The following is a 16854-nucleotide window of genomic DNA, read 5'->3' on the forward strand; positions in this document are numbered from 1 at the left end:
AACCTTACCCCTTAGTATCTAAAAATGAAAGAGAATCAACGGCTGTTTAAATGAATTTATTGGGAGTACAAATTAGTTCAATACCCTTCTTTGTGGTCAAAAATGCATTTATTTCAGAACAAAAGGAATGAACAGATTAATCAAAGTATTGTCCATCGCTGGCTACTACTTTTTCCCACCTCTCGGGCACCATCCCCACCATCCCACCATCTCGAAAAAATGTTTCGTCTTTTGAGGCAAGCCAAGTTCAGAACCAGTGATCTGCAAAATCATGCTGCATGTCATGCTGCATGCTCGGAACAACCAGTAATCAGAAAGAGCAATATCCGGTGAATACTGTGGGTGCGGTAAAATATCCCACTTGAGCGTTTCCAAATAATGTTTTGCGACATGAGGCCGACCGTTATCATGCAGAAGATTAACTTTGTCATGTCTTTGCTCGTATTCCGACCGTTTTATTCGTAATCCACGGCTCAAACGAATCAATTGTAGCCTATACTGATCGCCCGTCAGGGAATCGCCAGGTTGTAGCAGCTCATAGTATGCAACACCATTCTGCATTCACTATTCTTAAAACGTCGAAACCATTCCCTACATGATTTATCAAATGGAACATTGTCACCATAAACTTCTACAAGCATTCGATGCGCTTCAGCTGCACTTTTCTTAAAATTAAGGCAGAAACATAAAACCTCCCGCAAATGTTGCTTAGTTAGCACAAAATTTGACATATTCAACAAATTAAAAAACGGGGTTTTTGTATGAAACTCGAAGCGATATAAACTGGATATTATTGACAGATGTCTAACCTTTCTGAAACCACCGAAACCAGCTGTCACTATATGAAACATTCACAGTCAGAGCCATCTTTTGAAAACGGACCGAACTAATTTGTACTCCCAATATATCAATTTAAATGTCTGCTGTACGTGTACTGTAGCTGAAAAAAAGGACTTGAATTGAGTCATCGTTGGAAGTCTTTACTAAGAGTTATTTTCTTTTCATTTTAAAAAAAATTCCTAGTGCGCAATTTAATGTAGGTTTAAATTTATGCAAACCTGCGTTAATTTCTCCTTACACTGTGCTATGTATGTTTTCAGAGCTTTTATGGCCGGTGAACCAACAACATGTGCATCTAGAACAAACACTGAGTCATGAATATCAAACACATTGCCAAAATGAAGACGTGCAACTTGCAGAATTGATGAGGCCTCGCTGCTCAGATACTCTCCGGTTGATGTGACCCTGCTGCATGAGGCCAAGTCTGCATGAGTCGCTATCAAAACTATTCTAGCAGGCTTACTGCTTTTACCACAGAAACCTACAATGAAAAGAGAAACAGAATGATCACAACTTCAATTAAAATCCTGAATCCTTGATTTGAAAGTAAGAATTCTTGAATCCTTGATTTGAATCATCCTTCTTACTTTTAAAAGCATTCTGTATTATTTTGAATTTTTTATTATTATTATTTATTTTCATTCTATATTATTATTAAGCATTCCGTTGATCATACAATTTTTCTTAATCAAATCTAAATCGAAAGTAGTTTATTTTTCTCTAATAAAAATGAAAGTGTAAAGTTTGTTTATTTGTTATTTTAAGCTGTTAATTAGTTTTTAGCAAACATGGAACATTCAGTAGTAAGAATAATTTTTTCTTCTTCTTGGATACTTCTTCTTGGTCTCACATAACATTAGAAAACGGTGCTGTTTAAAATTTTGTGTTCTGATATTTTATGAATGTTCAATATTTCAACAAAAAAGTAAGACATATTTAACCAAGATATTTAGTAATTTTCTAGTTGCTGCCATGGCATTTAACATTAATTTACAAAATATTACTAAATATTGTGACTCAGGTATTTATAGATTAATCATGGAAAATTATTTTAGACAAAACACGTCTACAGAATGATTCAAAACCATGGGACCAAACTTGTAGGAGAGATTGGGTACACTTAGCATATGATTCAGAATCATGTATTATAATACATCAAAGCACCCAACAATAGCCAAGCCCCTACTTCTGTTTTTTAGGAATCATTTATCTCTAAAGGCAATGCTAGGATTACAACTTAATTTTGATCCCTGATAGACTACGCGGACCACTTCTGAACTGGTATAATCCCTGTTTCCAAACTTCTAAATCACAACCAACGAGAGGACTTGTGACTGATGACGACAGATTAAACACAGAGGCACACTTGTTGTTCAGTGGATGGAAATCGTGACCGCAGCTCTCCACCAGTGGAGGGATTTACCAAAGCCTCCTAGAGAGGGGCCAAATCCAAAGCCACTACTCTAGGAGGCTTTGGATTTACCGTTTGCGCCTCTGGAGCGTTGAGCATAACCACATGACAAGTCGGAAATGCAATCCTAGATGAACTTGTGGAGTATGTTAGGAGAGTAAATGTGATTTCAAGTAGCAATGAAAATTTGCTAAGTCACGAATTTCTTAACAAAAATTCTAATCTGGATATTATGTAGAATCTCAAACGTTTGTAATGCGCAGGGTCCACGAAGATGCACCATTTCAAAACGCTCAGCGCATTTCTTAGCGTGCATGCCTTGTTACACCACAAGGACCTTCATAAGTTAAGAAGAATGATTTTTATGGTCTTGTTGTTGTTGACGTATGCCTGTTTAGGCAGAGGGAGTGCGATTGTTCTTGTTTACCAGTGGCGCCATTTATGACCAAGAATTTGACTTCTGCCACACCATACGTCACACCCGTTTATAGGGCAGACCCATTCATTCATCCACAGATCGTAATTTTGACCTGAACCAGAGGTATAGACTTGTTATGGTCTTTCAATTCCGGGATTGAAATTTTTTATTTTGCTATCACAATGAATTCCGTTTGATAGCATTCGCAACAACTTCTTGACTCATATGCTTTAAGTATTTTTTTGTTGTTGTTACATTTCTGATCCTGCATTGTTATGAGATTATTTTGACATCATCGACAGAAATTTTTTAATTAGCGTACTACTATTAGCACAGATTATTATTGATATACCATTATTAATATTGCAACATTATTATTATAATCGAAATTTTGAACAATTTACATTTTTTTTATCAGATCTAATAATCATTTATACCTAGTGGTTCCTGAATAGGTATCCTAGATTGAAGGAAGGCCAGCCAATAAAGTACTTGCTGTAACTGGATATCATATTCGTCCTTGAGACTGAAGAAAACAATGTGCAAACAGTTGGTGTTTCCTATGAAGTTATCGTATGTCATGTAATAAGGTTCGTGTCCTGAAAATTCCCATATACTCACATTTCCAATACCTAAAAGTATAATGCGCTACATATGATTATTGGATAAACTATTGAAGTATAATATTGACAGATAAAAGCAATGCGATAGTGTACAGGGTTATTCATAATTCCCTCCGAGGCTCCGAAGCGTTATAGTAAGAAAACGAAGACGAAAATGGCAAAAAAGAACGTATGAAATTATTCCGAAAGTATTCAACTTTTAATTTAAGCAGTTGCCGGTAGATGGCAGTAACATGTACCACTGAAGCCAGTTGCAGTAAAGAAAAATGGCGTTTGCAGGAGGAGGGAATTATGAATAGCCCTGTAGTTATATTGCTTTTAACGGTGCACAAAATAAACAAAGGAACGCATATTGTGAAGTACATACCTGATATATTGACTTGTTGGATATCAATTCCTCGGCTATAAGTATCGTAACAAGTATCAAAACTTAATCTGGTTTCTGCTGATCCTGAACTATTAAGCTCTATGATAGATTTATTAGTGATGTTTCCTACAAAAAAAATTTTCAATTGTAGGTATTGAGACTCAAATAATCACTCGCGTATAAAGTAAACTTTTTCTTTTCCTCTACCACATAATTTTTCACAGTTTGCCTCACTTGTTAAATCCAAAATTTGAAAATGTTCTATTTCATTTAATGTTATATTTAATAACAAGCTGAATACCCGTTCTTCGTGCGGGGTGAATAAAAAAAATCAATTAATCAGTACTGAGCAACACTACAGAATCATGTTCAAAACTGAAAGGCATATACTTACGTAATTAAAGAGCTTAGTGGACGAACCAGGTAAGTGACATTTTTATGGGTACTTATGAACCAGTGAAAATAAAGTAAAGTAGTTGAATTAATATAGGCACGTTTTATGTGACAAAATTTATTTTGCTTTCAAACTTGAACTTAACATAACTAATCAACATTAGTTTTTTGCATGCCTGCATAATTTTTATTTTCAAATCAGGCATCAGAAAGTAAAATAGGATGAATAATTCTTTATCCTGCTTTCTAATAAATCGGGTATAAAATAGAAGATCACTTTTTTCTTCTTACCCTGATTATAGCCTCTCTGAAAATGTCTCTTACCTGGGTTCGTCGAAAATCTAATAAACAGATAGAGAAAAAAGATTTTTAAATGTCATCAAATATGCTTTCAAGAGGGACTTTACCTTTTTTGTTCTTCGAGTGAGTTGGTGACATGGATCCCAATGATCGTTTGAACCATGAAGTGAAATATCCACACTTGATGCTGTCGATGAAAGTTGTCTTTCCCACACCACTGTGTCCAAATAGTTTTAATTTAATCTTTGATATTGTTTTCGTTGAAGGGATTAACTGAGATATAAATTCTTCTTTCAAATATATCTGAAAGGAGGATCAAAATAATCTTAATTATTAGGATCAAATGTTATGGAATTAATTAGAATATCACACTTGCATATTACATAGTTATCAGCACATAGAGATATCGAGTTTAAATCAAATCAAGTTATGAGCCACTATTTTGAAAATGGAAAAAATTGACTTAGAGCTAAAAAGTCATTTCTTTTTTTAAAATTTTAATAATCATTTCTGACTTTTGATCTTTCATTTAAATTATAGTATTTAAACCATTGCATAAATAAATGCTATTTCAATTTCTTTTAACATTTATAAAAATGAAACTGTTCTTTATCTTATTGTTTTGTAATTAAACTTAGCTTAGAATTACACTTTCTTCATCTATTCCTAGTGAAGCACTATTAGATCGTTAATCTGAAATTTTTATTTTGATACACCCACCTTCTATGCCTGTTTGAGCCATGCACAATTTTTACCGGTATTGTAACATTACTTTGAAATAAAAAAAAAATTCATATTGTCTTAAACAATGTTTAACGAAACAATGAACTCTTTACATTTCATTGATAAACATACATGAGTCCCATGGTAACAATTTGCTTTTGCCACAGCAGGACTCAAAACTGAATTCAGTTTTCTATTGCAAAAATGACCCATTGAAATTATATCAAGGCCAAGTGAATCCCTAAAAAAATAAATACAGGACTCCAAGAACACACCTCTATATTTAATCTAGTAGCGGCGCCCTTTTAAGCATAGTAGGTATGTGGCGATAAAGACATAAGATGCCTTACGAGACCATCAAAAACTTTCGCTTTCGTAACGGCTCAAGAACTCGGTCAGCAGGTGAGAGACCCCTCTTTATACAAAAGTATTTATCAGGGCCACGCTACTGGCCCTTTAATATCCAAAGATATGCTGTTCTAATAGCGAAAGTTCGACGGTCAGAGTAGGAATTATGTACATGTTGGATAGTCACGCGACCTCTTTGTCTTTAAAAGATTTGCTGTAACTGATTTAAGCAAAAAAATACGTTCTCAAAGCCCTATTTCTGTTTTGTTTTCTTAGGATACAGTTGCTTCTTATTTCATTTTTGAGAACGACAAAGCACAGCCCATAAATCACAGCCATAAATCATGCCAAAATTTTTTTTTTAAAAAAAAACTCTTACATTTATGACAAGATTGAGCCTATAGGCGCCTGTCAGAGCCTATTTTGTCAGGTAAGTTGCTGCTTTGAGTACATATCCTCGATCGTTAAATGAGTTGGACCAAAGTTAACTCAATGACTGGCCTTCGTCCTTTATTTCCCTCCTCGACCACTTAATTGAAAATCAGTGCCGCCAATGCATTGCTGTAAGGAGGGGACACATTCCTTACTAGGATCTATTTTTATAACATTTTAGTGATAATTTTCCACATGAAACTATGATGCATTAGCTTTTTTAGAAAAGAGCATTCTTGCCTAGTTTGCTTTTTTTGTTACAAATCATATTTGCATTAGAATTTATGTAGATATTTATCTGGGATTTAAAAAATAACTATTAAATACACATTTCTTCACATGTTTTGCTCCGATGTTCACTCATTTTAAAATTAGATATAGAAAAGATGTTATATCTAAACTTTTAAAGGGCAGTATATTTTTAATAAATTATATTCTCTCCAATTTACTCTATGATCTATACTGTGCTCTAAGAATGTGTATAGGGCAATGCAACCGCTTTTCATAGAATGTCAGTCCGAGATTTTAGAAAAAATCTCTCAATGCGTTTTTGGAAACAATATTTTCAATTTGTCTCGAATTAGTCACGTGATTAATCTCCTCAGTCTCGAACTCAGGAGCTCTGTGCTTATTTTCATCCGTACGCAACATACCTGCTTCATTGTTTTTACTGTAATTACTGTAATTAAATTGATAAGTCAGGTAACATATCACCCAGTCTAGAAATCCACTATAAATTACCTGTTTTAAAAACTCATTGATTTCTTTTTAGTTTCTCATACTGAACAATTCTTTAGGAATAGAAATGAAATGATAATCATTTAATTAAAACGTTTTCAAGAAATTAAATCCCAGTGCCCTTGTATTAATAGTTTATGAAATGTGAGTTATTGTAATAATAAACCTACGTTTCTAAGCCTATTTAAAATATTTGCCATTTCGTTGTGACCTTGAGCAAGAGCAGTTATTTCAGCAACAATACCGTCCTGAAACACAAAATAGAGCATTTTAGAATTTTTTGCAATTCATTACACTTGTAATTAAACAGTAATTTCTTTAATGTAGATAAACACTATTACAATATGTTGCATAGTGGTTCTTAGCCCGTTGCCGTGTATTGACATTCCATAATTCATCAAAAAAAAAAAAAAGGTTAAATTTCAATAAAGGAGGAATTTCAAAAAAAGCTGAAATTTCAAAACTTCAAAACTAATTCGAAACTTTAAAAAGGTCTATAAGGGACCTTTTCCAAGCAAAAAAAGAGAAAAAAAAGATATGTATTACATTAACAAGCCAATACACTGTCGAAAAAGTAAAACATAATCATTTAATAACCATAAAAAAAAATTAATTGACGTATTTCACATCTAAGGGAACACGTAAAAGGTCTGGTTTCTTAGGACAAGCGCCTTATCTGGGTGCCAGCGGGACGTCAACGTCCCGCTGACGCCAACAAAATACTGGTTTGTTAGCTCAAGGCCTGGTTTCTTAGAACTAGCGCCTTATCTGGACGTCAGCGGAAAGTTGACGTAGAGCTGACGCCAAAAAAATATTTTTTTGTTAGCTCAACGTGAGCAGTCGGTCCAACGCAGACATTATCTCTCATTGCGCATGCGTTAATAACGTAAACAAATATTTATTTTGAGTTTGTATTGATTTTGTTATTGTCGACCAGTGTTTCTGAGAACAAATAATGACTTCGTCCAAGAAAAAACACATTATAGCTGAGCTAAATGAAGAGTGCTATGTTTAATGAAGAAGCTATGTTTAATGTCAAAATTGAAATCTTGGCTGATTTCAATGTGCTGTTAAATGTTGTCCGCCATTGCTTCTGTGGTTAACGTCACGTTGTAATCCAACTGCAGTTGAGTTGGACGGCAATTGTAGTTCAAGATGAGCGTTCGATGACGTATACTATCAAACTCACAAATGGACCAATCAGGGGTTAGCGCTGATTTCCAGCTGACTGCGTCCTGTCCTAAGAAACCAGGCCTTAAGGGAACGATCACAATTCTACTTATTTTAACACTCTAAACTAAAAAAGAAAAAAAAATCCACTTAGAAAAAAGAAACACTAGAAAATAAAGCACGCATTAATAACGCTTCGTTAGCATTTTTATTCTAATAATGCGCAAAATTTCATATTTTTTGAAAAGGTCTATAAGAACAAAATTAAAAAAAAACTTTTTGTTTTTCGATATTTTCATAATAAATAACAGCCCGGCCTAGTGTGATCCGTTACTTTATTATTTCCACAGAAATTTTCCCCACAAAACTTTAACAATACGAGAAAACTTAGTATTACAGATCTGACCGATTTTACAGTTTCAAATAATAAATTAGGTTAAGCGAAATTCACGCTAAACAGATTTTTTTCCAGCAGCTAAACTAGCTCACGACGGTTATAAAATCAAAGTAAGATAGAAAATGTATACTTTGTTCTTCAGTTCTACGTTACATCCAGCCAAGCATAGACATCGTACCAATTCAGTGTGACCATTCTTAGCCGCCAAATGCAACGGATAAAATCCTTCCTGAAATATAATAAGGTAATTTACTACACAATTACTCATAAATATCGCTAACTGTACTATTTATTTAAGGTATTCTGAAATAACTGCTCTAAACATTTGAAACATATTTAAAATACTCATCAAAAATGAAATCTAAGGATTAGAACATTAATATTAGTCGAATTATTATTAGCTAATAGCTAAAAAAAAATTTCTGACTCTCGTGTACAAAATTATTAATTAATTTAGTGGTAATTTATTTTATTTTTTCAATTTGTTTCGGAGAAGCAGATATTCGTGTTCGAAAAATATTTTAATAAATTAAGAAGTTATGTTTTGATTGGAAATTATGCATTTTCAATATGTTAACAGGAATATATCACTATGTTAATAGCATTTTCAATATGTTAACAGAGATGTATCAATATGTTAATAGCATTTTCAATAAGTTAACATAAAAAAGTAGACTTTTTTACCCGTAAGGATTTTAAAGGCGAAAATAATATGATTTCCCACACACGTTATCACAATCAGTCTCAGGAATATCAGAAAATTCAAGATTATTTTCAATTTTACTATAAATCTTTTTTTTTTTCAGTCCATATTTTATTTTGTTTTTCTTTAAATTCACTTTGCTTACATTCTTATTATTCTAATTTTTTTACTCCCAAAATTTTCTTTTCTTTAACATTTTCTTTTTTTTTTTTTTGTTGTTCTTACATTTGGCATTCTTGTTTTTCTACTTTCTTTATTGGTATTTTATTACAAACATTAACCAGGATTTCAAGAAAAATGTGTAAGGACAAATTGCTTTCATAATCAGAAAAGGTCATCAGTCTTCTCAGATTTTGCATAACTACCTGTTTAACTCAATTTATCACAAAATGAAATACAAAGCATGCTTTCAAATTTAATATGGTATAAGGTAAATCAGTTTTTAAAATTTGACTGACCTAGCTGTTTTCCTTATTTTTAATCTGAAGTACAAGTTTGGTTAATTTTCAAATTTCCCTGGCAGCAATATTTCCCAAGAGTAACTTAATTTTTGTCTGTGTTGATACTTAATTTTCAATTACGAAGGTATAAAATTTTAGGCAAAAAAACAAAAAAATATAAAATTTTTTGGACTGTGGTTCTCATAAAGTTGCTACCACATAATAATTCTAGCAAAGCTTTTTCACATTTAGGAGTTGGATTTAGATTATTATGATTCGAATAATTTTTTAAGCTGGAAGTTAGAAAACCAGACACAAAAATTTATTTTCTCCGAAATAACACAGGAATTTTTGTGGGAGATTTGTCACAAAATTTCTAAAATAGTTGGAACATTGTTAGAACGTTGTTGTTGCTTCTAATGCCACTTGCCACACGGGGGCAAGTCTGCTTGGTGAAACCGAGAAATTTAAGGCAGAGTGTGCGTTTCTTGTTTTTCAGTGGCGCCATCTATGGCCAAGAATTCGACTTCTGCCACACCGTATGTCGCACCTGTTTATAGGGCGGACCAATTCATACATCCATTCATTCATCCACAGATCGTAATTTTGACCTGAATCAGAGAACGATCGATCTCCAATCCAGTACCCACAGAGGTATTGATTTGTTATGGGAACATGGAAAACTTTTGCGACTCGACAGATTTTACGTGCATCAGTCACTTTACTACACGGGGAGTCTTCGGTCGGCGGTGTTTGAACCCGCGAACTCTCGGACATGGGCCTAGCGCCCTACCGACCAGGCTATCCCGGCACTGTTAGAACGTTGTTGCATTAGTTTAAAAAAATTAAAACTGCAATAAAACTATTATTTTTCTTATGTTGCAGCAAGTATGTCGTTGTTAAATTTCTTTAGTATAACTTTTACGTTTAATCCATATAAATACCTTATTCTGAACTTCAACTTTACAGCCAAAAGCACAGAGGGTTTGAGCCATTGGTAGCAAGCCTTCTCTAGCAACAATGTGGATTGCAGCTTCTCCTTGCTACATAAGAGAATGAAGTAATTTAAATACAGGTACAGAGAAAAATTATGAAAGATTATTTTGATAATTTAAGTCATTTATGTATTATAAAAAAGTTTTTATAAACCATGTTTTTTAAATTGAACAAAACTGAGAATATAGTTTTATTTCCGTCACACTAAGCGAAAAACATAAATTGTAGTAACTCTTCGGAAAACTTTTTTAACTAATTTTAAACATTCAAAACATCAAATTTGTTATTAAGCACCCATTATATATTTCAAGAAATAATTAAAAAATTATAGTATGGCCATAAAATTGAAATGATAGCCGTCATGTTTTAAGTGCATCAGAAATAGGTGGCCATTTTTAATACTTGACAGACGTAAAAGTTACTGAAAAGGTTTGGTTTTTTGTTAGATTATCTATTTTTGATGCGCTTGAAATATGTCGACTGTCATTTCAATTTTATATATTTTTGAAGCGTAGGAAGTTTTCCATCAGGTAATATCTTACCGCTCTAGTTTCTTGGGATTATTCATTTAATTTATGTTATCCATACTTAACGCTTTTGAACAAGTTATTGATGTAATTAATATGCCAAAAACACTGTTAATTTTGGACGAAACATTAATTTTCTAGTTAAAAAAATTATTTCAAGTGCTAGAGATCAGTAAATCAATAATTTACGTATTTTTGCCACATTCACGAGAGCTTTGGCTAATAAAAAAGCATAACGAAACAGCTTTTTTTTGATAATGAGATGTAAAAGAAACTGATCCCGCTATCATTGACCCCCGCACTGATTCCGGAGTGGCGCAACGGAAAAAGTTCCAGATTTGTATAGCTATAACCTCTGGAATGGAGAAGATCAATAAGACAATACCCGAACAACACCCACACTTCCCCAATAATGTGATACCATTTTACATTTAATTGTAGAAAAAACAAGAATTAATCGATTAAAAATCAAGCGTAGAATAAGTAGCTCATATCGATCCCTGGCGGTCGATATGATATACTAATTAGGAGTCGATTAGAGGTCAATGAATGATTTTTAATTTTAATCTGTTGAAAGTAAATTTTATATTACGATAAATCATTGCACATAATTAAATTCAAATTAATCAACAAGATCTAATTTATTTCTTCAACACCTAAAATCGCAAAAAAATGTCCAAAATTTCGTCATGCGGCATTTTCTTTTTAAATTGCCTTTTTTAATTTTTTTAATTTCATTCCCAAGCTCATCTATGATTGAAATTGACTTCAATCGTGTAAATTACATTTTAACAAAGCAGAGAAAATGTGGAGTTCATAATTATCCCGATTATTAGAAAATATCGATATGAAACTTATTTGTTTTTCTATTTATCGCATAAAGAACACATGTTTTGAATTTTCGCCCTTTAACACTTCATGGAAAGTAGGAGAATTATAGATGAATGCATATATGGGTCATTCTCACAAAAACAGTCATTTTCATGTCCCCAGTATATTTTATGTTTGTTTTACAACTTACGAAAAAAAAATTTTCAGGGAAAGTGTCCTTCAGAATGCAAGCTAACAAAAGAATAAAAATAAAATTATCAATTTTTATTTTTTATTGATTTTAGGTAATAAAAATATACCAATATGTCATTCCCTCACTTGTCCCCACTGCTGATTTAAAAAAAGAAAAAAATTGTTTCTGAAATAAAAACTTTTTTTTTTACAAATTTGTGTTTTTTATTTGAGAATATTGAAATATAGAATTCAGAAAATAAATTTTAAATTTAATTTCTGATAAAAATATTAACACAGCACTATTTTAAACTTTGTCCCCAGTGTTTCGCGTCATTCCCTCACAACAATGCTCTTATCACCTGCAATCTTCTTAGAATAAAAATATTTTAATAAAAACTTCAGAAGTTAACAACTGGCATCATAGAACAAAATTGTAGTATGTGTAATTGTAGTATGTACTTTGGTGTGGAATAAATTTGAATGAATCAAACCAGGTAAAATTTTTTACATTTGTCATTCCCTCATGTCATTTTTTAGAGTAAAATAAAATACAATTTCATCGAGAAAGTGAATAATTATATGTTGCTTTCTTGCATGAATATAATTGTATGTGATTGACTTCAGAAATTAATTAGGCCTAACTGTTATTTTTAAATTTTATTGAATTCGTCATTCCCTCACTAGTGTATAAAGTGAGGGAATGACGCTGAAGTGAGGGAATGATTCAAGATGAGTATATTATCAAATTTTGTTTTGTTCAATCGTGCCAGCCAATTTTATTTCCCAAACCTGTAAAAACTATTAAATATATAAGACTAAATTATAATAAATATTAGATATACTTAGTATGTTATCATTTTCAAACTTTAGGCAGATGTAACTTAGATAGAAACATGTATTAAAATAAAATATCATTCCCTCACTATTAGTATCATTCCCTCACTTTTTAAATAGTGAAAATAATTAATTTACTTATTAATTAATTTGAAAAATAAATTAAAAAATTAATAAATTAATTTATTAAAATAATTAATTTATTTAATTAATTAATTAATTATTATTAATTAATTAATTATAAAATAATTTTTTAAAAAATATTAATTTAAATCGTAAGTATAATTTATAGGATATATACTTTTTTTTATAATGCCATTACATATTTCTATTAATATAAAAAGTTTCAGAGCTTTTTATTCACTTTACTTTTTTGGGATTTTATGAACTGAAAAATGACAGTTTTCGTGAGAATGACTCATATATATACATAAATTAAGATTATCCATTATTTATTAAAATAGCATTATACAATATTATATTAACTTACGTTATCCAATATTTCTATGTTGCATCCACTTTGCAAAAGCATTATAGCGAGAGCAGTGTGGTGTTTATGTAAAGCTAAATGCAAAGCAGTACATCCTTTCTGTAAAAAATAGAAAAAACATCATTCTTAATGAAGAGCTTATTGGAAGAACCAGGTAAATGTCACTTTTGCAAAAAATTTAGATTTATAGGAAAAAGTTTTTATTTTAGTCTTACTTAAATATATAAAAATCATTTATAATCTTAAATCTATTAATTCCGAAGATACTCGGTAGAAGAAGTGGAAGTTAGTAACATTATTTGAGTAATCTTCGGGGGAAAGAACCAGGTTAGTGTCTTGGTAATAAATAACCAACAAGCAACACTCGAAAATCACTCCAACTCTAAGACGAGTTAAGAAAATCGAAAACTTGAAATTGCAGCTTCCACATATTAAGGGAAAATGCGAAAATTTCTTTAACGAATGAATCATTAAAAAATAGAAAGATGAAAAATAACCCTTAAATGGCTTCAACATATAATTTTATTGTATCTGCCTCGCAATACTTTGTGTTTCAGACACACTACCATGTTAAAGGAGTTAATTTTTTCTTCTTAGGAAAGTCACGTTGAAAATAAATATTATTTTGTGCATACTCAGCTTTTTCAGTATATTGTTACTGTTACGTAAGTAACAATATACTGAAAAATATGTTATATTATATTATGTTATATTATATTATATTATATTATATTATATTATATTATATTATATTATATTATATTATATTATATTATATTATATTATATTATATTATATTATATTATATTATATTATATTATATTATATATATATATATATATTGTGGCGTTGTGGTCTGAAATGCAAAGTCCGAATTACGAATCTCTGACGTTGGACTACGTCGCTCGCAGCCGATAATTGACGTAAACCTCATACCTGAATGGAGATATGCGTGAAGGACGAAATCAGCAAAATGCGCACAGTATGTTTTGGATATAACTTGGCCGTATCCTCACAGCTTGCTCTCTCTCCCCGTCGGTTCTAGCTAGCAATACGGCATGTTCTCACCGTTTACCTTTTCGCAGTTTATTTCTATGCTGCTTCCATGTTAAAGTGGTTAAGTTTTATATATGTTAAAATGTTTTAGTTAAATTTACAAGTCTCCTAAATGTTAATAAAGATAGTTATATATTTAAAATTAGTGTTATTCATGAAGAAACCTATAACCCGTTCTCAGAAACATTTTCATGTGGAACGCCTTCCTAGAGTTATATTTCTTTTTAGAGTTTAAGTGGGGACTCTAACAAAGATACCAATCAATCCCACAATATATATATATATATATATATATATATATATATATATATATATATATATATATATATATATATATATATATATATATATATATATACACTGGTTATCATAAATTAAGGAAAATTCACAAAAATCGCGATAACTCAAGAAATTACACATGGAATTTTATGAAACTTACCCACAATATACAACACATAGTAAGGTATTAAACAACATAAAAAGAAATTATCAGACATTAATAGTAGTATAGAAATTAGCACATGTATAAAATAAACAAATTGGAAGTATCGGTTTGCAATAGAAAAAGTACCTTTAATATGGAATATGATTGCCTCTAGAAGCAATACAGCACAAACAGCGATGTGTGATGCTTTCAATTATGCGGTCTATCAGTTCAATAGGAAGTGAGAGCCATTGCTCTTGTAAAGCAGTTGCAAGCGTGGCAAGGGTCTGAGGGGGCGGATTGATGGCAGATACACGCCTCCCTAGAGCATCCGAAACGTGCTCGATAGGATTCAAGTCCGGGGATCGAGCTGGCCACTCCATGCGAGTAATTGTTTCCTGTTGAAGATAATCATCAACAATGCGAGCTCTGTGTGGTCTTGCATTATCGTCCTGTAACAGGAAGCAATCACCAATTGCCCCGGCATATGGGCGCACATAAGCATCAAGGATGTTGTCTCGATAAACCTGAGCATTCACGGTTCCCCTTGGAAAGACATGGAGGTATGTGCGCCCTCCTAAGGATATGCCTCCCCAAACACAGACACTGCCTCTTCCGTATGCATCTCTTTCACGGATGTTTGATGGATGATAACGGGTCCCAGGTTCTCTCCATATCAAATAACGTCTACTGTCACTTTCTAGACTAAACCTGGACTCATCCGTAAAGAGAACAGGCCTCCATTGATCTGACGTCCAGTGGACATGTTGTCGGGCCCACTGCAAACGGTCTCTCCTATGGCGTGATGTGAGCGGCACGCAAATGGCTGGTCGTCTCGCATACAGACCACCTTCGTGGAGCCTTCTGCGCACAGTTGACGTTGACACCAACCTTCCGGTGGCTGCAGCAAGAGAGGATCTAAGATGTGTCGGAGTAGCGGTTCTATTCCTGCGTGCACTTAATGTCAAATATCGGTCATCGGCACTGGTCGTAACAGTTGGCCGTCCTTGACTGAACCTCCTAGATGCCGAATCTGTGGTTTGAAATTGCCTCCAAAGTCTATGAACCACAGATGGACTCACATTTAGCCATCTGGCCACTTCTGATTGACTCTGCTCTGCCTCTAGTCTCCCGATGGCTCTCCATCGTAGTTCTTCAGGCAAATGATGCCTAGAGGTCATTATTACGAATTGGCTATCTCAGATTTTCAATGTCGCAATCACAGTAAAATTTGTGTGCTTTCTCTCAAACTTGGACTTTTATGCTCCAGGCAGATGACGTAAGCCGAGTGCAGCGCCACTAATTTGCATATTGCAATTTTACTCAGCTACTCTTAGTGGACAACATATGCAAATTTTGCACGGTTTGGCTTACTTTTGAAAGAGTTATCGCTATTTTTGTGATTTTTCCTTAATTTATGATAACCAGTGTATATATATATATATATATATATATATTATATATCTTTTATATATGTATATATATCTTCCGCTTTTTGGGGTTTACGACTACTGATGTTCGATTCCGTAGCCTTTTGAATCTAATCTGGAAGATAGGGAACCCATGGATCAAGTATTGGAAGAGCTTTTCCTCTGTGGTTAATTTTCTGATGGAAGTAACCCGCCTTTACGCTACATGAAGGGGAAAATAACGAAAACCGCGAACTCACATGGTTAGCCTGACGTCTAGGGGACTCTAACCCATGATCCACCCACTACTGAGAATATTTTACGTCAGCACTATGGTCGGTGCAAGCTGGTTGCGGAATTCGTATCGACCAGACATCGCTGGAATTCCGCACTTCTTTGCTTACTTTTGAGCCTGAGCTACTGTTAAACTAAGTCGCAAATTGATTGAAGGATATAAAAACAGTAGTTATAAAAAGAAAAGGCGAACGCCCCATTGACAGCAAAATGGTGTCTCAATAATAGTGTCAGAAAAAAACTTCACGTTTCCCCTGCCGTGGATTTCCAAAACTGTTAGAATTATTACCATTTACACAGTCTTCGTGTGTATGGATTTTAGATAATAAGTTTCATGTCCTTTCCCCTTATCTTCATAAAAATGTGAGAGGGTATACTCTATAAACCACTATTAGCATATCTAGTGCAATGGCTGAAAGTTCAGTTAGGCTGGTATCATTGAATTTTGGGATGATATTCAAGCGATTGTTCTCCAAGGATTGGTATAGTAGGTAGCATCATATCTAACATGTTTGC

General features: G+C 32.9%; 1 protein-coding gene across 2 annotated transcripts in view; it reads right to left on the reverse strand.

The window, feature by feature from the left end:
* LOC107439026 (death-associated protein kinase 1) overlaps positions 1-16854 on the reverse strand; it is a 49090-nt gene that overhangs the window by 20560 nt on the left and 11676 nt on the right. For both annotated transcript variants that reach the window (XM_087167427.1, XM_087167428.1), the window contains exons 7-14: positions 13156-13254; positions 10248-10346; positions 8291-8389; positions 6764-6841; positions 4460-4655; positions 3660-3785; positions 3107-3301; positions 1059-1321 (exon numbers count right to left, since the gene is read on the reverse strand). In XM_087167427.1, the coding sequence (XP_087023553.1) occupies positions 1059-1321; positions 3107-3301; positions 3660-3785; positions 4460-4655; positions 6764-6841; positions 8291-8389; positions 10248-10346; positions 13156-13254 (1155 nt within the window). The remainder of the gene's footprint in view (positions 1-1058; positions 1322-3106; positions 3302-3659; positions 3786-4459; positions 4656-6763; positions 6842-8290; positions 8390-10247; positions 10347-13155; positions 13255-16854) is intronic.

The sequence above is a fragment of the Parasteatoda tepidariorum genome, chromosome 7 (assembly GCF_982258835.1).
Source record: "Parasteatoda tepidariorum strain Cologne lab strain chromosome 7, Ptep-v5.0, whole genome shotgun sequence".
NCBI classification, from domain to species: Eukaryota; Metazoa; Arthropoda; class Arachnida; order Araneae; family Theridiidae; genus Parasteatoda; species Parasteatoda tepidariorum.